This window comes from Diadema antillarum, unplaced genomic scaffold (genome assembly GCF_040938485.1).
Source record: "Diadema antillarum isolate AM-2024a unplaced genomic scaffold, OU_Dant_1.0 scf00000019, whole genome shotgun sequence".
In the NCBI taxonomy this organism is placed as follows: domain Eukaryota; kingdom Metazoa; phylum Echinodermata; class Echinoidea; order Diadematoida; family Diadematidae; genus Diadema; species Diadema antillarum.
This window is the reverse complement of record NW_027270908.1, coordinates 1,109,526-1,131,432: the sequence shown is the minus strand read 5'-3', so window position 1 is coordinate 1,131,432 and position 21,907 is coordinate 1,109,526. Positions and strand designations below refer to the sequence as shown.

Below are 21,907 nucleotides of genomic sequence, written 5' to 3'. Positions count from 1 at the left end.
TTGGTTCTTACCATGGCGTTTTACAATTAATTTTGCCCGATGGCCTTCCATACTCATTACTTTCGTTTCACGTGCGGAATGTTGCAAGTGTTCCGGTACCTCACCTTTGCATTTGAATTTCTGATATTTTTGATCATTCTCGATATCGTAGTGGTGCTGTATTTCTTCGAGTGGCTTTAGGTTAATACCATACAATTGGTAGGTATTTATATGACTTAATGTTGAAGTAAAGAGTTGTGTTGATACTGACTGTTCACAGCGCTAGTTTAACCGAAAAAACTTCCGTTTGTTTGCATCAACATTGTCCCACCTATTTGTATACACGTTGGTTAGAGTCATTTTACGTTTGTCCATTATTTAACGTAGATCTAGCTGGTACTGGTCGTAGACGCGCTATTTTCAAACCGTGTCCGTGATCTGATATCTGGTCACACGTCACATCACAAGCACTAACGTTAGCGCGTAAGCCATTAAATTTACGGCATAAATTGGCAAAGTACTTTGCATGAATACCAGTATAGAAATAAGAAACAAGAATGTATTTTTCACAAATGATCTCGGAGACTCCAACCCCAGCCAGGGCCAGGGCCCAGGCACCTTCTATTCTGATCTGGGACTGGAGATTCTCCCGCCTGAAACCCCAAACGGGAGACTCCAATTTTGATGTGCGCGAAGCGCGTATCATGAGCGCGAAGTTCCTTGGGGCTGGGGTCGAGGGCCCACTTGGGCCCTGAAAGCTCTGAAATAAATTAGGGTTCTTGATGCTCTCTTGGGGTTTGTGCTATCTAAAAGTAAGGCTCATTTTTCAACATACGAAGACAAAAAAGACACAGATCCAGGGCGAGAGAAATTAAATCTCAAGCGGGATTGCGGGAGAATGGGAGATTTTGCAAAAATGGGCTTTCGGCGGGAGATCTCCTGTCAAAAGCGGGAGATCTCCTGTCGAAAGCGGGAGAGTTGGAGTCTCTGTGATCTTCTCTTCGATTTCTGTAGTAACTCTTTAGAGGTCTATTAAACCTGTTATTAGAGTGAAATGAAGGCCATGTTAGTATTGTTACCAGTGGCAGTGAATACCAGATTTGATAATGGTGGTAGCAAGTTACATCCAGAATTTATGTTCTCACTAATAGAATAAGTTGTTTTTGAAATCACATTGCATTCATAGTCTCAATCCTCACTGTGAGCATCCCTGGATATGTCATAACCCACTGGCACTGAGTCTCAAAAAAAGAAAAAAAAAACATAGACCTATGTGTTCCTTCTATTTTTGTTATGGTCATGTATTCTTGTTACTTCATGACATAGATTAGAATCACTCCCATTTGAGCCCTGTTCTGGTCTTATAACATTGTTCACTTAGATCACCAAATTATTTAATCCCTTATATTCAATTGCAAAATCATGTAATTGATCCTTAAATTGGCAACACATAGGTAGTTCTATGTCAGTTTTGGAAATGTTTACATAATTTTTTGAGACAATGACTTCTGGAGCAAAATTATTGTGGTATTCTGTTGGTTAAACAATGCATGCAAAATTTGTTTCTTTTCTGTTGCAGCCAAGATGATGCCAACGGGGATAGGAAACGCCACCACTCCCATCGCCAGGGACACCCTCAAGCGTAAGCTCAGCAACAAATCGGCCAAGAGAGCGCTCATCTGGTTTGGCATCAACCTCTTTCTGGCTGTCGTGTGCTTCTTGGAAATGTAAGCCCCAAAGCCCCCTTTGCCATTCAATTTTTATGTCATAATCTTCAATACATACAGTGTACGTAGTTTCAGCCACCAGACTCACACATCTTGGCCCCATTTCATAAAAGAAGTTAGGTTAGCAACTCTTGCTGGAATGGCTCTTCAAATGGCAACAGCCAATCAGGAAGCTGGATTCTTGTCGTTTCCATGACAATTGTCATTCCAGAAAGAGTTGCTATCATAGCAACTTTTTATGAAATGGGGCCATGGTTTACTGGGCATAAGAATGTACTGTACAGGTATTCTGCATACATATAAGTATCAAACCTACTTTAGTCCCGAACCACGCTGCTCATTACAAATTGCATGTAGTAAGAAATAATGCACATATTGCTCTAAATATTGATAGATATTGCAGTGAACTTTCACGCACAAACGCACACACTCTCTTTATCTTAGCTCGAAATAAGATAAACAAAACATGCATTTCATTTGTGTGGAAAATTGGTTTTTGATGAGACAAACGTGAAATTTTTATCACTTGAAATACAGTATTACTGTTCCCTAGGGCAATGTTTGAACAGGTAGGACTTGCTGTGATCTGCTGCTATTCTTCCAAGCAAAGAAGCAAAGTGATTTCTACTAGTATCCAGTCTACATGTACATGTACATGTATGTCCAACTGCACTGTCCTGAAAACAGACTTATTGCCTACAATCAGTTATTTTCCCTACCGCACATGCGTCATCATGCATGAGAATCATGTCTTATCATCGTGTTGTGGTAATTATACAGTTCAGTTGTATTTAGATAGAAGTGTGAAAATAGCATGCTAAAAAGGTGTTAAAACCTATGGTTTTAAGTAGGGCTGATCATGAAAGATCTTCTGCGTGGTGATGACATGTTGGTGGTGTATTTTTTCTTCCCTTTGGTGGTCCCCCCCCCCCCCCCCCCCCCATACAGCATGGAGCAATAAATGAGTACTGGTTAGCCCATTCACCATTGGGGTTACAAACAAGATGCTGGTTGTTTTCAGACAAACTATGGTCATTTTGGTGATCACTTTGGATCCAAAACAATTACTGTCTGCATTCCCTTCAGGACCTACCACTCCACGGCAGCCTTCTTCGATGTGACTCACCCATCTCTGTGGTACGTCACATGCACGCTTAGCCTGCTCTTCACCCTCAACGCTCTGGTGGATCTGTGGCGGTACGTCGTGCCCACCCTCGAAGCAGTCAGCCAGCCGATCTCCTTGTCTCCCAGCGAGAAGAGTCTCCTTGGAGTGCATGACCATGGTATTTCGTTTGACTATTTTGTAATGAGGACTGTCTTGCTTGCAGTGTGTCCGTAATAGGGTACCATATATTAATCTTATCGGCTAGAGTTATTCACACGTTACAGTGTACCAGTAAAATCTTCTTGTACTCAGATGTCATTACAGTTTAATACCATTCATCTTGTCTGTTCAGGTTTCAATGAATTCTATTTATCAATCATCAGGGGTATATTTTTGTGATGCTCCTAAATTTCCTATTTGTAGTTGAGGCACCAGTTCAAATCAAATTCAGAAGCAACCATTGATTTCTAATACTGTATTTACAATATGTTTCACAGTGTTTTTATCTACCTTGGACACATTTTGTGAGATGACTGAAATTTGTGAGATTAGCAGCTGAAGAAAGTACTGGTGCCTCCTGTCCGTAGTATGAGTGTGCTGTGTGTTGTCTCCAGAGGTGAGAAATCACTAGCTTTTCTTCCAAAATAAGAAAATGAATTTCTCATTTGCCACAGTGATTCTTAATCACAAGTGCAGTCGTTCCTGATATTATAATTGTAGTACAAGCTCAGGGCATTTGTCACTCACTGACAACTGTTTCAAGCTACTGAAATCCTTGCATCTGATTGGCTGAGAGCAAATTGCCATTTGGAAATAACTGACACTTGATAAAATGCCCCCTCCCCGGAAGCAGTACTGTACGAAAAAAATATGTGTGTGGATATACAGTAGTGCTCTTTGAGGCATCCCAGACCCTTCCAGGCAGTGCCTTTTGTGTACCATTTTCATTTCCACTGCTGCAGCGGTTGGCTTCAAAGTCTCTCGCCAGAGGATCGCCTCAGCGCCCGCCAGCCTTTCGGCGCCGCACACGCCATCCTCCTCACCATCTCTCAAACCACCCAGCCATTACCTCTACTCCACCCCTCCACCCCTATCAGCCGCACTGGGCGGCAGTCCCGTGGGCGGACAGCTGGGCCTCAACCGCAGTTTCCCCAGCCAGTTCTCCCCCAGTGCCTCCCCCTCATCTCAGGGGAGCATTTTGTCTCCGTCTGGGCAGTCATTCAACCAGGTGATTGTACAATGAGTTAATCCTGTTTTAAAAATATCAATTACTCCCCCCTCCCCCTAATCTCCATCTGGGCAGTCATTCAGCCAGGTGATTATACATGTACATTGAGTTAACCTTCCTTTAATGATATTATTGCTTTCCCCCCCCCCCCCCTCCTTGGCTGTTGTTTCCAATGTGTGCATGTTATGGTTCATTGCTAGTGCTGCATATCCAAGTGGCAGGCAGGGGCATGTGTTGTCCAAGGTCCATCTACAGTGTATTTACTCTTTATGTGCCATGGTGTAAACCCCCTGAGTGCCACATTATTCTGAGACAGCGATGTAGTCATGCTTTAGAGAAACAGTCTGCTTTTCAAATATCTGTAAATTAAATATGGATTTTTGTTACCCTGGACATGCAATGAGCGAAGTTGTAGAGAATATGCCAAGCTTTGCTTTGATATAAATTGTATGACAAATCTATGATCGTTTTTCTTTCAACTGACCAGTAGCTTGATTATTGTAGAGGCATTACTTTTCCACACAAAACAGTGCCAAACACTTAAAATTTATTCACAAATCCAATAGGGAACACTGCTTGATAGCCAGAGTCACCACATAAAATCAAGCTACCTGTGACAGGAATGAAATCATGAGAAGTGCTTTCATTGTACTGTGGCATTTGGCGGTTTATTGATCAGTTTTAGTGGCTTTGTGCGTTTGAGCAGAATGTGCGAAGTTGGCACGCCGTTGACTGAGTCAGGCGTGCGAACATGGCACAAAGAGTTATTGTCTCAGTCACCATATCAGCGAAATGTCATATATAGCATGTCATAACATCCTGTCACAATTAAAAAAAAAAAAAATCTTTGAAAAGTAGGATGTTTTGGCTCAGCAAGAAGCTTGCTTGGCATAGTGCTCTGTTGTTGTCCAAATATTGTCTGACCTTTGTCTGACCTGGATGTAAGACCTTCTACTTCTCACAGTAAGCAGACTTTCAGTGCGTGACAATTTGTCTTCTGTTTTTATTTGTACCGTGCCTTGTTGTACACTGCAGACCCTCGGCGCAGCCTCTCAAACGCCAACCCAGAACATGTCATCGTCCGTCCTCCTCCGTGATGCCAGTGGTAGTGGGGGAAGTCTGCTCCGACCGAGGCATAGATCCTCACCAGCGAGACACTCCCCAAGTATGACCAAGTATCACAGAAGGGCCTGTGTGCAGTTTTGAATAACATTATAGAAAAGTGCATGATCTTAGTTTTTTTTTTTGGGGGGGGGGGGTGGGGGTGGGGGTATTCTTTCCATCTTTTTGATGCTCACTTTATGCTGACTTTTTTTTTTTTCAATTTATGAAATCCACCAATAAGGACTTGCTTTTGATAGTATCGATTTGTCTGTTCTGTTGTTTTTTTGAGGGATTTATAGTCTGTTCCTAAGTTATGCAAATAGTGGAGCGGCATAGCCGAACAATTGTGCATTTTGTGATAAAAGCACCAAATTTCGTACACATGTTGACAATAACGTTTAGATTAAATTTAGATATTGGGCCATCGAAAATAGCGCCCTCAACGTCCATGGCAGCCATTTTTCAAAATGGCTGCCATAAATGCCATGTTTTCGTAAAATTTGCTAATTTCAGGAGAGAAAAGTCAATAAGATTTTGGTTACAAATGGGAAATTACATTCAAAATAAATCTAGATAGCTGGCCATTGTTAATTGCGCCCTCAACGTCCATCTGTCTAATAACAGAATAATGTGCCAGTTCTTCGATGATTTTGAAAATTTCAGATGGGAAAAGTTGATAAGATTTTGCCCATAAATGTTGATTACATTCAAAATAAATCTAGATATTTGGCCATTGGAAATTGCGCCCTCAACGGCCATGGTAGCCATTTTTTTCAAAATGGCCGCCATAAATGCCATTTTTCGTTTTAAAAATGCAGATTTCAGAAGGGAAAGCCATTTTTTTTTTCTTTTTTGCAAACAAGCGGGAAATTACATCCAAAATAAATCCAGGTATTGGGCTATTGGAAATTGCGCTCTCAATGGCTATGGTAGCCAATTTTTTTTTTTTAATGGGCACCATAAGTGTCACTTTTTCATAAAAAAAAAAATGCTAATATCAAAAGGAAAAGTCAATGAAATTTTGGTTATAAATGGGAAATGACATTTGAAACAAATCTCCTTATTGGGCCATCGGAAACTGCGCCCTCAACGGTCATGACAGCCATTTTTCAAAATGGCCGCCATAAATGCTGTATTTTCGAAAAGATTTACTGAAATCAGAAGGGAAAGCCAACGAGATTTTACAAACAGGTGGGAAATTACATTGAAAAGTAAACTTATTGGGCCATCGCAAATTGCCCCCTCAATGGCCATTTTTTTCGTAAAGTGTTGCAGACGTCAATCAGAATTTCCACAAAGGTGAAAAATTACATTTAAACTGAATTTGATAATAGGCCATCCAAAAGTGCACCCTCAACAGCCGTAGCAGCCAAGTTTCAAAACAGCTGCCATGGATGCCCCCCCCACGTTTTGTTTTGTTTTTTGCAAAAATTTGCTGATGTCAGAAGGAAAAGTCAATAAGACTTTGCAAACAGGTTGAAAATTATGCTCAAAAATAAATTTAAGTATAAGGTCTTCTTAGAAGGCGCCCTCAAGGGCCATGCTGACCGCCATGGATGTCTGCTTCTTTTTTTTCTTTTTCTTTTTGATAGAAAAAAGAAGAGTGTATTGTAGCCATTTTGACAAATAGCTGCAATAGCAATTGCGAACACAGCTTATGATGGCTAAATGTCTATACTTCTTTGTTTGTAATTGTCAACTTGCGTAAAAAAAAAATGTTTATTGTCTTCTTCCTTCATTAGGACATCTTCATTAAAAAAATGGCATCTATGACAGCCATTTTGGAAAATGGCTGCAATTGTCGTTATTAGCAATTTTTTCTTCTTGAAAATTTGTGAAGGAACAATTTCTAGAGTTAATGCAATCTAGATGTATTGTTTGATTTTAAACATGATTTTGGAATATGGCGGCCATGGCCGTTGAGAGCAGTATTATAGTTATCTAATACAAACATTTATTTCAAACATAATTTTCAAATTGTGTGCAAAATCTTACTGACTTTCCTTTGGTGAAATCAGGAAATAAAAAAATAATGGAATCCATGGTGGCCATTTTGAAAAATGGCTGCAATGGCCATTGAGGGCGCTATTTACAATAATGTAATACATAGGCGCAAGATATATTTCAAGCGGAATTTTTGAATTGAGTGCAAGATCTTATTGACTTTTCCTTCTGGAATTAGTTAATTCAGAGAAAAAGATGGTATTTATGGAAGTCAATTTCAAACATGGCGTTGAGGGCGCAATTTGCAATGGCCCAACATCTAAATTTATTTTGAATTTTATTTCCCACTCGTTTGCAAAATCTTGTTGATTTTCCCTTCTGAAATTAATTTGTATAAAAAATTGAATTTATGGCGACCATTTCGAAAAAAATGGCTGCCATGACCGTTAGGGGGCGCAATTTGCGATGGTCCAATATCTAAATCTATTTTGAATGTTATTTCCCACTCGTTTGCGAAATCTTACTGATTTCCCTTCTGAAATTTGTAAAATTTTACAAAAACTGGCATCTATGGCGGCCATTTTGAAAAATCCCTGCCATGGCCGTTGAGGGCGCAATTTGTGATGGCCCAATATCTAAATTCATTTTAATGCTATATTCCAGTCGTTTGCAAAATCTTATTGATTTTCCCTATTGAAATTTGTAAATTTTTACGAAAAATGGCATTTATGGCGTTTATGGCGGCCATTTTAAAAAAATGGCTGCTATGGCCGTTGAGGGCGCTATTTACGATGGCCCAATATCTGAATTTATTTTTAATGTTATTTCCCACTCGTTCGCAAAATCTTCCTGATCTTCCCTTCTGAAGTTTTTAATTTTTTGCGAAAAATGGCATTTATGGCGGCCATTTTGAAAAATGGCTGCCATGGCCATTGAGGGCACAATTTGCGGTGGCCTAATATCTAAATTTATTTTAAATGATATTTCCCACTCGTTTGCAAAATCTTATTGATTTTCCCCTCTGAAATTTGTAAATTTTTACGAAAAATGGCATTTTATGGTGGCCATTTTGAAAAATGGCTGCCATGGCCGATGAGGGCGCTATTTACGATGGCCCAATATCTGAATTTATTTCAAATGTCATTGTCAACATGTGTGCGAAATTTGGTGCTTTTATCATAAAATGCACAATTCCTCTAATTTTTCAAGCTATGCCGCTCCACTAAAAGAAGTGTGTGGATTTTTACACATTTTAGGGAATAGCAGCATTGAAAAAAGGAATATGCAGTGTATGCTTATTTTTCTTTTCCTCTTCTTTCTTTTTTTTTTTGTTCTTCTTTTTTTTTGGTGGGGGTGAGGAGTGTTATGGCAGGGGGTCTTGCCATTTTAGATCCAGAAATCTTTTTTTTTTTAAAGAATTCCATATAAGACAAGAAATGGGGTATATCTACTCTTCTACTGCAAAACTAAGGGTTAAATAGCAGGACCTAGAGTGCTTAGTTGCAGGAATACATACCAAGCTCTCAACTGCTTTTCTAACACTACAAAATGTGATCTGCATTATCGGCTGTAGTCTGGATCTAAAATATCCAGATTAGTCAGAGCTTCTGGGCTTAATGCAAAGTTTGCTTGTACAATTTCACTGCATTTGGGATAAATGAGCTGCCCTCTTAGAGGGTTTGTGCATTCTCGAGCAAGCCCCAGTTCAGAATGTCTAAAAGCCTCTTCTATGATGTCCAAGTCTCTTGTGAGAATGGTACAGGTGTGAGAGAGTCTACCACAAATTTCATGAATTTATTTCTCGTTTTAACCCGTTGAAGACCAGTCTCGAGTATACTCAGGCAGGTGTCTATGGGAAATATGTTAGCGCAAAATTGGCCCGTCCTCAACGGGGTAATAGCTTATAGATGCAGAGGAGAACGTTTTCGTGTGTCTTCTACTTCACACATTTACAAAATGCACCGATAGAGTTGTTCTTTCTTCTTTTTTTAATGGGGGTTTTCATCCTTCAGGCCTGAGCATCCTTCCTTTGACATCGTTGTAGTATTGCCGTAATGAGGCTCGAAAATTGTTTGCCTGACATTTTCTTTTCCCACATATCACAGTGATGACCCCAGAGACTACCATATCAGACGAAGCGTCACTGAGCAGCTATCTGAAGTCGTATGAAGACAAGGAGAGGAGAAATATCCTCGGTGAGAAGGATTTTAAGTGAGCCACGATGAGCTGACTATTCTCATGGTCGGACATCCTGGTATGTAGTTGGGGTTGGGGTAAAAACAATCCCACGATACTCCATGGTCGACATATCTTTGAGACAAAATTATCTGCTTTCCTTCCATTATTGGCTTTGAAATTTTATGAAACTATCAGATATAGTCCTTCTTTACCTTTTGATGGACACAAGAAATGTCATTCACAAAGAACAGTGAAGTGCGAGTGAATTTTTAATGCTGACTAGGTGCTGTCTGTATCACCACTTAGATTTGTACACTGAAAGCTTGTGCGCATGCAAAGCATATACACCGATTCACAAACCAGTTTTGCAAAAGTTGTTTGTTTTCATTCTAGGTATATCGGAAGTGTTGTATACCCAATCATGAAAAGGGGGTCACTTCGTTAAAGCCATTTTGGGGATACATTTATACTCTGTTAATGTGCAATCTCAGGGGAAAAAAGAAAAAAAGACCAAACACCAAATATTTGCAAATGTTAGTCACAGTTTATGTGCAGGCTTCAAGTGACGCTGCTGAAAGTGCAATATGTAGTAATATAATGATAGTGAGAGGAGTAGTGTTACAAATAAAAATATTAAATGGGTTAGTCAAATACCGGTTAGTGATTGGCTAAACACAGTCACGTGATGGAGGCACATTCGTTATGTTCGCCCATGGGCAAACATTCTTTGTAATGTTCACCCATGGGAAAACATTTTCACGTAACAAATGACAAAAGGCCTGTAGGACCGCGCACACAGTGAATTTGGCTCTGCGCGAGTGAGCGCTCGAGTGCGTTGTGCTGGTGGGTAGTTACGTTGACGTTGACGTATTTGACTAACCCATATAATATATGGTGACTTTTGTTGTCTGGAACATGTACCAAACGTTCTACCCTCAGGGTTTGAAATGCTATTTCGGGAAGCTATAAGTCCCGCGACTTCGTTTCGGGACTTATAACCTCCCTCAATAGCATTTCAAACCCTTCGGGTGGAACATTCGGTATGTTCCCTCCCCCGCCAGTCATCATCTATATAGTGATAGCTTTGGAAGAAATGGCAGTAAAAGTATAGTAATTGTAGAAGTAGTAGTAGTAGTAGTAGTAGTAGTAGTAGTAGTAGTAGTAGTAGTAGTAGTAGTAGTAGTAGTAGTAGTAGTAGTAGTAGTAGTAGTAGTAGTAGTAGTAGTAATATGTAGTAGTGTGTTTCTGTACTTGGTGAAATAGTGAAGCATGTGGCAATTTGTGTGCATTCTTTGTAGTATTGGTGACATGCTCAAAATCTCTACCTGTAACACAGGGAACTTCCTGTAGATATGATCTCTGTGTCATAACTGTTCATTCAAAAGTTCATGTTATATTGCCTGGCATGATGAAGTATTTGACAGTATAGCATCACAGTCAAATGTTAAAGATCTTTTCGGTTCCCATTTGATTGAAATTATATGGCTGGATATTCAACAATGTTTGAAACGATTTATATCCTGCATTCCTAGGAACACCTGACCACTCCCCCGGCAGCAGCCCCTCCTACTGGGCGTACAATCGGTCTGCCGCCGATTTCACCTACCTCTTGGGCAAGTACCAATATCAGCTGGCCAGTCGGTCACCACAGTCACCGGCCTCTCGTGGCAAGGATGACCAGGACTGCCCGGCCACATACGGAGCAGAAGAAGTGTGGGACAGGCTGGAGGTTGACCGAGAAACCCTTGACCGGTGGATAGCCAATCTAAGACAGGTGAGTTTTGCACCAGAATCACCTAAGTGTGACGTAATGTTGCCCGTACATCACACTCCCATTATAACGATCAAGGTTTATAATAAAATTTCTTAGCAAAAAAATAAAACCTCAGGTCCATAGATGTAATTCATATATTATCATAAACCTTATGATTAATTAATCTTTGAAATAAACCTCATTGCAGTTTTGGATCAACAAACCTTCAGAACAATAAATCTTACTTCATTTTATTTCATAATCAAAATTACAAACTTTTCAAGTAACAAATCTTGAAATATTGAACCTTTGCAATGTTCAACCTTTAGAATAAAGCCCCTTGTATTCATAATAACAAAACTTTGGATTTACAATATGTAAATGAACCCTAAACCATTACTTTTCATACTGCATTTTCAAACTAAGCATGAAAGTAGAAACAATTTCATGCTCTTTCTTAAATGCAAAATATACAGGAAATGAATGAGCTGTAGTATTGCATTTACCATGATTGTTTTTCAGTGTATGATGAGCATTCAAAAACAACATACAATATACTTATGGTTTGAGTGTTTACATCTTAAATAGACTGTATTTATTGTCATATGATAATGCTGTAGCAGTGACTGCTTTGGGAGTTGGAAGCCTCCATTTTGTTCTACACATAAGTAAAGATAACTCTTTGCTTCCGTGGGCTTTAAATTCAAAGCCCCTTTTCTCAGAAGTAGCATTCTCTTGTGTTGAAACTTTCCTCCCTCTTTTGCTATGCCACTTTAATAGGAACATCCAATTTTGGCAAGTCATAATATGTCATTTCAAACTGAAAATCTCCTCTCCCAGAATTTGATCCTGTCTAGAAATTAAGTCTCATTTCCCGACTTTTTGTACTTTTTTTTAAAATGCATTACTTTAATGCTGCATTTGTATACGTGCATAATGATATTGAACAGATAGACACTCTGTATCTTGCTATTATGGCTTGACTGGCCTTCCATAGTTACCCTCTGGTTGTTCCTTTGGCAGTTTGTACAGTAAGTGGGCCTGCAGCAAATGCGACAATTTCGTGTGCTCTTTTAAGATGTTCATAGTTGTCAAGATCTTCAAGTCTGTTGTGGCGCATTTGCAATATTCCATTCGCTGCCAGTCATGATCTAGAATGTACCAGGATGAGGTTTCTTGGAATGTTGAAGAATGTTGCGAAAACAGACCTGAACTCTGTGCTCTGCTGTCTTTCAATGTGACTGTTATTAGTGGCTGAGCCAGACTGTCTTGGTTCCCGTCGTCAAGGAGATAGGCAAAGTCAACAAAGGCCTGCAGAGACTTGGCCATGGGGACCTTCAAGTAGGAGGTAAGACCATAGCGGATACTTCTTCACCCTACAATCCTTTTTTTCTCATAAACACAACACCAAAAATAAGTCACCCTCTCAGCAGTTGGTTATCACACCATAAGGTAAAGCATTTACCAATAAAACTAAGTAGATTACTGGTCTGCAAGTGTTGTGTAAAAGCATTCTGTCAAAATGAAAGATGTGTATGCCTTCATTGCTGATTGAGCTGAAATGGATGACAAAACCTGTCTGTCTATAAAGTCACAGATGTTCAAGTCACAAAAGTTTTTGATATGAGATGAACCTAGCTAGAGATGTAGAAATCAAAATGGTTATCATATGAAATATTACAGCAGTGAATCCCTAATGTGCAAGCCATCATGCACTTCACTCCATTGTTGTTGACTATGATATCTGTATTGTGGCTGATACGTGTATATGTGATATATTGGTGGATATATGTGTGATATTTAATGTATATGTGATATATAATATATATGTGATATATATGTGATATATAATATATATGTGATATAAATGTGATATATAATATATATATGATATATATGTTATATATAATATATATGTGATATATATGTGATATATGATATATTATGTGATAGAGACATGGTGCAGGGCTTACTCATTAAAAGAATATTGAGGCATTTGGTTATTACTGAGCCCCTCATAGCATCTTAAGAATATTGCCCTCCCCTATCCCCATATCTTTTTTTTGTTTACCCAGATACAAGTATATCGGCCCTTCGACAGATAGCCATCCTCAAAAGCCAGCACGTGCCCTCCCTCAACATGCTGTTGTCCTATCTCGATGTCTCGCCCAATCAGGAATATGTCATCCAGAGATACAAAGGTAGTGCATCCATTTTCATTTTCTTCTCTTTCTCTTGCCTTTTAGAGGCACTGTTTACCATTGGGAGCCGTAATTTGAAAAATGTTTGAGATATCACATTTGATGCGTATGTGTAGGTCAGTTGTCTCACAAGACATCCTACCATATAAACGTTTGGTGATGAAGACTAAAATATAAGGAGATATCACTGTTTTTCCCACTATACCATAACTTTAGACAGTTTAGTCTAGAAAAATTTTTCATCATAACTGTTGTTCACATTTTGTATATCCAACAATCCTCAACATTGATTATACTGAATCAAATTTTTACATTGGTTGTTTCTATCCGTAACTCACATTTCAGAACTATCCTTGTTTCTCAAATTTGGGTGAAAATCACCTTATTTCATTAATTGCCAGGTAATCAGTTAATTGATGACCTGTCCAAATCTTAGCTGTCTTACCAGAAAAAGAAAATAAAGCCATCATGGCATGTCAAAGGAAAGGCAATCCCAAGAAAAGGCAAGACAAGAAAGAAAAGCTGTCGGTGGATTTTGTAACACCTTGTCCCAGGCAAAATGCCTCAAAGTCCAAGGTCAAAGGTTACTGACTGTTGCCCCCCCCCCCCCCCCCCCCCTCCCCCTTAAGAAAAAGAGAAAAAGTCAATCACAAACCATATCTCCCATTGTGTCTTGGCTCCACTTTGTCCCGAAAAGAATTAGTGTGAATTTTTTGACAGGCTGTGATGTCAGATTGACAGTGCATTGCAGTTTTGTGTGTGTCACATATTTGGTCTGGTGTAGACCAGTCTAGCTGGAGCATTCAGTTTGGTGTACTTGCATATTATCCCATGTCCAGAATTGGCGCGAGGAGGCTACCTATGCGAGTTCAGATGGGACCAAGGGGGAGAGCAGAAAGGCCGTAAGTGGCACAAAGACCTTCCTACTGACTGCGTGGTGAGTCCCTTGACTTGTTCATCGACAGAATCGTTTTATTACCCCATCCTCCATATCTCATGCCAGTGATAAGGCTGAAGTCAATGCAGTGAGGGCTAAGTTTAACCAATTTGGTCTATGATCCCTTCTTACGCTGTTTGTACGTTCAACAGCGATTATGTGAGCACCCAGTGAAGCAGGTTGAAACTTGATGCAGTAACTTTGAATGCTTTTTATAAAGATGAACTGATGAGTCGTTTGGTTGTAGTTTGTTTGTTTAGAGAGAATGACATCAAATGCCATGGCAACAAGGTTTGTTTCTGAATTTGCCCAATTTGAGCTGTAATTCATTAAGATTTGAAAATGTTAATTCAGATCTTTTATAGTGGTGATCACCAACACAGGAAATGGACAACACAGGAAATGGACAGGGTTGAAGTTAATGTCATTTAGAGTACTTGCTGCTGCTTGGAAAAAAAAAATAGATGAGCCACAACACCCAATCAACTAGAGAAACACTCTGAGAGCGCAGACCTCCACAAAGCAGGTCATTTCCACCCCTGATCTTGTTCTTCCGTAGAAATCAGTGATTTCCACCTATACTTACATATATATGCTGAAAATTGCCTGATTTTCCAATATTGAAGCCTTTTGTTATGTCCTCAATTTCTGGCTCCGCGGCGCGCCTCGCCCCAGCAAAAACTAGAGCATGCACTTTAGTGTGCAAATGCAACCCTCAATAAATGTGAAGCTTGAACTCCAAGTTCATTGGCCCTACCTGCCAACATATCGAAAATCCTTCATAGAATCCATAAAAAAATTCCCGGACCACTACCAAAATCTAATCATCCGTTCCTTGTGTCATTCTCACCCTTTCCTGTAAGTTTCATCCCAATCCGTTCTCAAATGTTTGATTTATTTTGCATACTGACAAACAAACAAACAAACCAATAAACAAACAAACACTGACGGAAACATAACCTCCTCCCTTGGCGGAAGGTAATGAGGAGTTGGAGATAAGGAGGGGCTATTCACTGGACTGGTGTATGTTTCAGATCACCAGTGAAAATCAATGAGCTACTGTACAAATTTCTAGAGTTCTGCAATACCTTGGTAAATAAAAGACGGCTTAAATTATGGAATTACAGAGTGTGACAACAGTACCTTTAATGAAATGTTGGATTGATAACTCTGACATACAGGTTGTTGGTCAGGTTGTTTACTGTGATGACTTTGTTCTTGGATACATGGTATCTCTTATGTAATCTTTTAAGAAAAATAATTATCCTGGGATGAAAACAGAGCAGATGGAAAGGCGGAAACTCTTTTATGAATGATTCCATTACTGCCATAAATTCTCACAGCCCCCAAATAGTTTTACTTTGCAAAAAAGAAAAAGTATGGTCAGTTGGCCACTAGTAGTTGCACCATAATGTATAGTAGTATATTTTGAAATGATCTGATAGTAATTTGATAGTTTGGCTGAGCCAAAGAGGCTAGATTAGATATTAGCTGGCATTTGGGCAGACCCACTATAAATCTGTCCCAGTATTTGGCTAGCCAGGTAGGTTCAAACCAGTTATTGAAATATGTTATTGTCATCCTGTTGAGCAAAACTTTGCACTAATTCAATCAGCTGTGGTTGATTTGTGTTTAAATTGCTTTTAAAAAGCAACTAGTTTAAAGTGACCTTTACCTGTACAGTGGAACCTCATAATGAAGAAGTTGGATATAGCAAAGCCCTTTTATAGCAAGATGATTTTGAAGCTTCGAGTTTGTCATATTTTGATGATGTTTTTGTGTGTTTGTGCACTGATATAGTGAGAAACCTGATATATCAAAGTTATTGTCATGGTTTTTAGGTCGTTTTATAACGAGATCTCCCTGTATTTTTTTCCTGGTTATGCTTTCAGCTGGTTCTACATGCTCTGTGTACCTATTTGGATTCCTGCCTGCCACCCCACCCGAAGCACCCAGACGGCAAGACATTCACCGACCAGTACTTCATGAAGACGCCAGACAAACCTGGTACCACATTCTGCATTCGTTTGTTTCATCTCTGTCTGTGTGTATAACTAGTATGTGTGTATGTCTGTCTGTTTGTGCATAGTTGGTTCTGCATTCAGATATACACACATGATTTTTCACTTTCTTTGAATATATTTAAGTGTAGGTTTTCATTCAATATACCCAAATCAAATGAATGCTTTATGATAATGTAAGTAGCATACATCTTAATTTGCTTTCCCATTTTGTATTCTGTGAATGTTTTGTTTCAGTTTAACACTTTAAAGCCTTTTCTTACAAGACTGTATTAAGAATAAAACAGTCTTTTTTGTTTTAGTAATGGAATGGTGTATGTGTTTTTCAAATAAGGGAGTCTCATCCCCACACTCAAGATTATAGAAATTTAGTCTGATTTTCACTTTTGGAAGGTGTTTTATGACTAATGGGGGGGGGGGGGGGGGGGGGGATTTGTAGATCATGTGACTTAATGTTGACATCTTGCAGTAAATTGACTATTAAAACAAATAAACAAGTCATCAGGGTCTAATTGGCCTTAATCAACAAAATCAGGTAAAATGTTATGAAGATCTGACAAAACTGAAGAGCAAATGATGAATTTCGAAGCAATTATCCTTCGTGCAGACTTGAAGAGGGAGAACTTGCTGCTCTACCAGTCGAAGGTCGACCCACCGCACTTCAAAGTGATCCTCGGTGATGACACGTGGGACATTCCAATGGTAACATATTTTTCTCTCCACCTTCCAGTGGCCACATGTGTACTCATTGTAAACGGTGACAATAGTTTGGACATGGTTACCGTATATGCCATATATTTAGCGAGTCTAATTTTTTCGCAAGTCGGACTTCCCAACAATTTTGCGAGTGGTTAAATTTGGGATTGGTGAGCACAACACTGACCGGAGAAATGTATGCGTGCACGTCACGTTTATGTCGGTATCAAAGTTCATATTTCCATGTGGTTTTAATTTTGCAAATAACATGAAATTTGCAAAATATTAAAACCTCACGAAATATTTGGTGTGTACAGTATCTTAAACAAGCATTTAGATTACATCTTCTTTTCTCTCTCTTTCTCTGATTATTCAAATGACATTTCAGTATAGTGTCCTTACGTGTGAGTGCTGTGATATGATGGAGAAGGCTCTGGATTTGTAGACAATACGGTTCGGGGTTCAAATCCTGCCTAGCGCTTCTATCCTTGGACAACATGTTTGGCCTCAAGTGCTTCTCTTGACCTAAGTGTATAAATGGGTACCATGCAATGCTTTTGGGTAATATTAGTGGCAAGGGCCCTTTGGCAGAGCAGGATGGACCATTGAAGAGGCTGTTGTAGGTTTTGAAAAGAAAAGAAAAAAAAGATGACCATATTGTGTATTACTGTAAAAGTGAAAATTTTCCTGTGATGAATTGTTTATACCAAGCCAAGAATTTTGTGTACTTTAATTTTAGCACTAGTCTTTTGTCACCCGAAAGGCATGGAAATTTACACTTTAACAGTAATGCTTGTGTGATGTTGTGAGAATTTGAAAATTTTGAGGTATGTAACCCCCCCCCCCCCCCCCATGGAAAAATAAAAATACGAACAACAATAGTAAACATGTCATATTCTTGACTCCATGCAGGGAAGAAGCAACATGTTTCAGGCCATCCTCCTCTTTCTGCATCACATCAAGACAAAGGAGAATGGAATGCTTGGGTGAGTCGAAATCCTTCTGTGTCCGATTTGATTCCTTTGTCCTGTGTCCATTTTCCATACTCTAAGGTTCCTACAAAACCGTTCTGTGAAAAGTTTCATGCAGCTGATTTTACCATGCTGAACCAATCTTAATGAATTTGACTCGATTTTTATTCATAAGATTATTTTTGTGCATAGTGGATGTTGATATTTCAAGTAATATTTGCATTTTGAAGGGATGGTGGGGGGGGGGGTTGCCATAATTCAATAGAGTCAAGTTTGCAAAAATGTTCATGCTGTAGATTATTCCACTGCCATGACTCTACTGTCATAGTAATGTGTATCTGTTCTAGCATTTCCCTTGTCATACAAAAATCTGTTCCTTCCAGATTTATTTTTCATCAACAGTGTGTTGTCAAAACACTCTTGATGTGAAAACCCCTTTTCGAGTCCGTGGCAAATGATCTGAGTCATCGAAATACTCGCTGAAAAGTCGTAGGTTATCAGCTCGCTTTATAACCTGGTATTTTACAAGTAAATTTCATCCACAGTATATTAGCAGTCTATGTACCACAGCTAAGTTGTTTTCCAATGCACCGTTTATCTCCTTTTGAGAAGTATTATGTATCCTTAGAAATATTATGTGAAAGTCTTTTCCATGTCAATATTTCTTTGTTTTCTGCACAGGAGAGTCAATCTGGGTCCATCGGGGGTGAATATTCTGTGGGTGATTGACAGCTGAAACTGGACAGTCGGAAACAGGACTACCAAAGCAAGGGCCAAGTCGAGGGACGCAAATGATCCATCTCATACAACGGACTCGTTTGAAAAGAAAACCATGAACTTGATGGAAAAGTTTTGAGGTTTAGAGAAACACGAGTAATGTGATGTAAAGAAAGAAATGTGACGGTGACAAAAGTCAAGGAAAGAAAGGGGCGGTTGATGATCTGTGGCATCTGTCATTGCCGATAGCAACTGTGAATAGTATATCCATCAATAAAGATGAAATAGTGTAATCCTTTGTCGCGAGTGATACTGGTATCAGCCTCCCAGTATCAGCCAGTGTGCCATTTCCAAGAATACTGTCAGCAACTTTAAATACAGCGCACTCCCGTTATAACGGACACGAGTATATACACGAAATTCCAGTTGCAACGAAGTGAAAATTCAGGCCGTAACATTATCCGATCTATGGTTGTTTTTTTGTTGTCTATTTGTTTTGATTTTGATACAACCAAAGAAAACTGCAGGTCCCAAGGACTTTGTTATAACGGGAGTCCACTGTAAATGCTTCCCAGTGACCTTGATGGGCAGATGTAGCCATGGCAACTGTGCATTACATTTATTGAAATTGACAGTTGCCCTGAATTTGTGATGAAGATATCCCTGTGTGGACAGGACCAAGAAAAAAAAATATACATGTTAATGGGCCATGACGCGAGAAAAGGGCCGTTTAGTGCTGTTGTGCACAAACACCATAAAACAGCGCGGAAGTTTGACAAACCAATACACGCAACAAAAAAAAAGTGTTATCAACTAGATAGCTGAGTGTGAATGCATAGGCGCATCAAAAAAGTTGCAGCATTTGGGCAAAATGTGCTTTTTTTAATGCAGTAATTGAGGCATTTAGGAGTAGAATTTCAGAAAACAGTTTGCATATCTAAATGTGTCAGAGTTCATTCCACAATATGGCGGTAAAAACTCATTTTCAGTATTTTATAGCCTAAGGGTCCTTTTCTCGCGTCACAGCTCATATGTTCGTCAGTTTATCTTCAAGTAGTGATCTCCTTGTCTTCCTTATTCTTATTTTGATTGACATGGCAACTGAGAGCGAAAGTTATGCAAAGTATGCACTGTTGAGGTCATTATACTATCTTGCTGGAATTATTGTTCTGGAGATTTCACACAATGATCACCTGTATGGAAAAAGACCATGGAAAGTCGTGACATTCATATTTTCAGAGCTGCGAGGCAATTGCAGAGATTGTTCATGATTCCCACCTTCAAAACAGATTTCTTGGATATTTTTATCGAACAAACTGACAAACTTTCGATGTGGAAACGGTAGACTGACTCCCCCAGTGGGCAAATATAACAGTAAAACTCACATAAGAGAATATGCATGGGACTAGAGGAAATACATGTATGTGGACCTACTTATGTGGAAGTCAACAAAATATCAAAAGAAATTTAATAAAAAGTTTGGACCTTTTCATTGTGCCTACTGAATGTTAGTACATGTACACGTATGCTGTAATCGCATCTAATTTTTCCATTTTTATCATGACTAAAGCATTGTCACTTTATAATTAAAAAAAAAAGCACTTTTAGAGCTTATAACTTGATACATGTATTTATTTCACCAACACTTAATAACTGCTGAGAAAAGTTGTCAAACTATGGGTAGTTTGGAGATTAAGAAAGTGCTCCATGTATTTTGGGCATAATCAAATAGAGCTCGCGCTGAGCGTGCACGGGCACAACGTTGTTGAAACATTGTTACAGAAAGTAGATAGCCCCAGTGCTGCTGTTTGAGATTTTGTAGTTATATGCGATGGGGAGAATTCCCACAAACTTCATACGTGGCTAATAACATGGTGTCTTATATAGGCAGGATAATTGCTTGTCTGTTTAAAAATAGTGAAAGGTGCGTGATGTTATGATCTGCCGACTGCAGATAAATGAGAAAATTGTAAAGTTAGAATTGTCAAACATCCCTGAGAAGAGGCCAACATTTGTGAATTTGTATGTGTAATGTACTTTTCGTCGTGAGTGAATGGAGTCCATTTTTGTCATTGTGTTTTGATTGTGTCATCAGGTTTTTTTTTTTTTTTTTTTTTACAAATGAATTTCGTTGTACTTTTGTCAATAAATTCTAAACTGGACTCAAAGCATGACTTGTAAATGTGGATTCTGCTTTCAGTCTTGAAACACTCTTGAAATCAGTTATGTTCCTGTGCAAAATCTTGTTGGATTTGAATTTTTGAATTTAGCCACAATTGGAATACAAGTACATGTACTGTACTGAGCATGGAAAACAAGTTTGATCTTGGCCCACAGGTTCATTTCTTTGAGGAACAAACCAAGTGTGTGTAAGGATTTGCTCGGGTAAACATGTACACCGTGTACATGTATTTGGAAGTACATTGTACAGGACTTCTTTGTTCACTAACCTTATTACATGTCTTTATTTCTCAATTATATAAGATGCACAAATCATGACACAGTATCACATCCAACAGAAGTACAAAATTGTACATCTAACAGAAATATATGGCTCGTGTTTGTCGACTCACATCACTTATAGGCCTAGCTAATTATGTGAAGATAAAGCTCGAAGGTTAAAACCCTGCATGTTTAAAAAAAGTGAGTCCACTGGAGAACTGTTCTGAGCTACGATCTGTACCAGCTGAGCGTAAACGTGCAGCGATTTGTCATCCGTGCTTAAAATGGGTACATGTACTCTGTACTTGAAAATTTGAAGAGCATGATTATACTCCACTGCAGGGTGAAGTTTGTAGATTTGTACTCCATAGATATTTCAGGCCAATCCTGTTTGAAGCACGCTAAAAAGTATCTCTGACCTTTATTTTTTTTATGTCTGATATGAGACCTGATTCTTCAAAAACATGAAAACGACAATGGACCGTATCTGTAGGTTTTTGATTTGTTAAGTATTTTTGTACGTCGAATGGGAGTCGAATGGGAGCGGATGTTCACAGAGTGATCGGGTGAATGTGAGCATAATTATGTGGGGGTTAGGTTAGGATTGGGGATATTTTCATATTGCCGAAGCCGGTACAATGATATTGCAATTAAGAGGCTTGTCAGAGACTGTGGAACCATAGGATTACCCCCCCCCCCCCCCCCCCCCCCACACACACACACACATACACACGTTTTTGGGTCTATAAAAAATCTGGAGAAAAATGAACAAAAAGTCATAATCGGTGGCGGATTGGGGGGGGGGGGATGGGAGGGGGCAAAGGCCACATGACCTCTCTTTATTTGTTGTTTAAACAAAAGAAATAAAAATTAAAAAGTGAGATGAAACCCAGAAGTAGCACCA

The 21,907-nt window shown here is 39.1% G+C and overlaps 1 protein-coding gene across 1 annotated transcript; it reads left to right on the top strand.

Moving 5' to 3' along the window:
- Window positions 1–76: 76 nt before the first annotated feature.
- LOC139728288 (transmembrane protein 209-like) lies at window positions 77–19,985 on the top strand. The gene is made up of 14 exons (XM_071639242.1): window positions 77–198; window positions 1,559–1,706; window positions 2,793–2,989; window positions 3,774–4,039; window positions 5,075–5,204; window positions 9,193–9,282; window positions 10,798–11,039; window positions 12,270–12,366; window positions 13,094–13,219; window positions 14,059–14,156; window positions 16,049–16,163; window positions 16,785–16,879; window positions 17,786–17,859; window positions 18,526–19,985. The coding sequence occupies exons 2-14, from the start codon at window positions 1,564–1,566 to the stop codon at window positions 18,578–18,580; spliced, it is 1,728 nt and encodes a 575-aa protein (XP_071495343.1). The 5' UTR covers window positions 77–198; window positions 1,559–1,563; the 3' UTR covers window positions 18,581–19,985.
- Window positions 19,986–21,907: the final 1,922 nt, after the last annotated feature.

Coding starts and splice junctions, on each gene's coding strand:
- LOC139728288 (XM_071639242.1), top strand. CDS start 1,564: ATGATGCCAACGGGGATAGGAAACGCCACCACTCCCATCGCCAGGGAC. Junction 9,283..10,797: donor GGAGAGGAGAAATATCCTCG/GTGAGAAGGATT, acceptor CTGCATTCCTAG/GAACACCTGACCACTCCCCC. Junction 16,880..17,785: donor ACACGTGGGACATTCCAATG/GTAACATATTTT, acceptor GACTCCATGCAG/GGAAGAAGCAACATGTTTCA.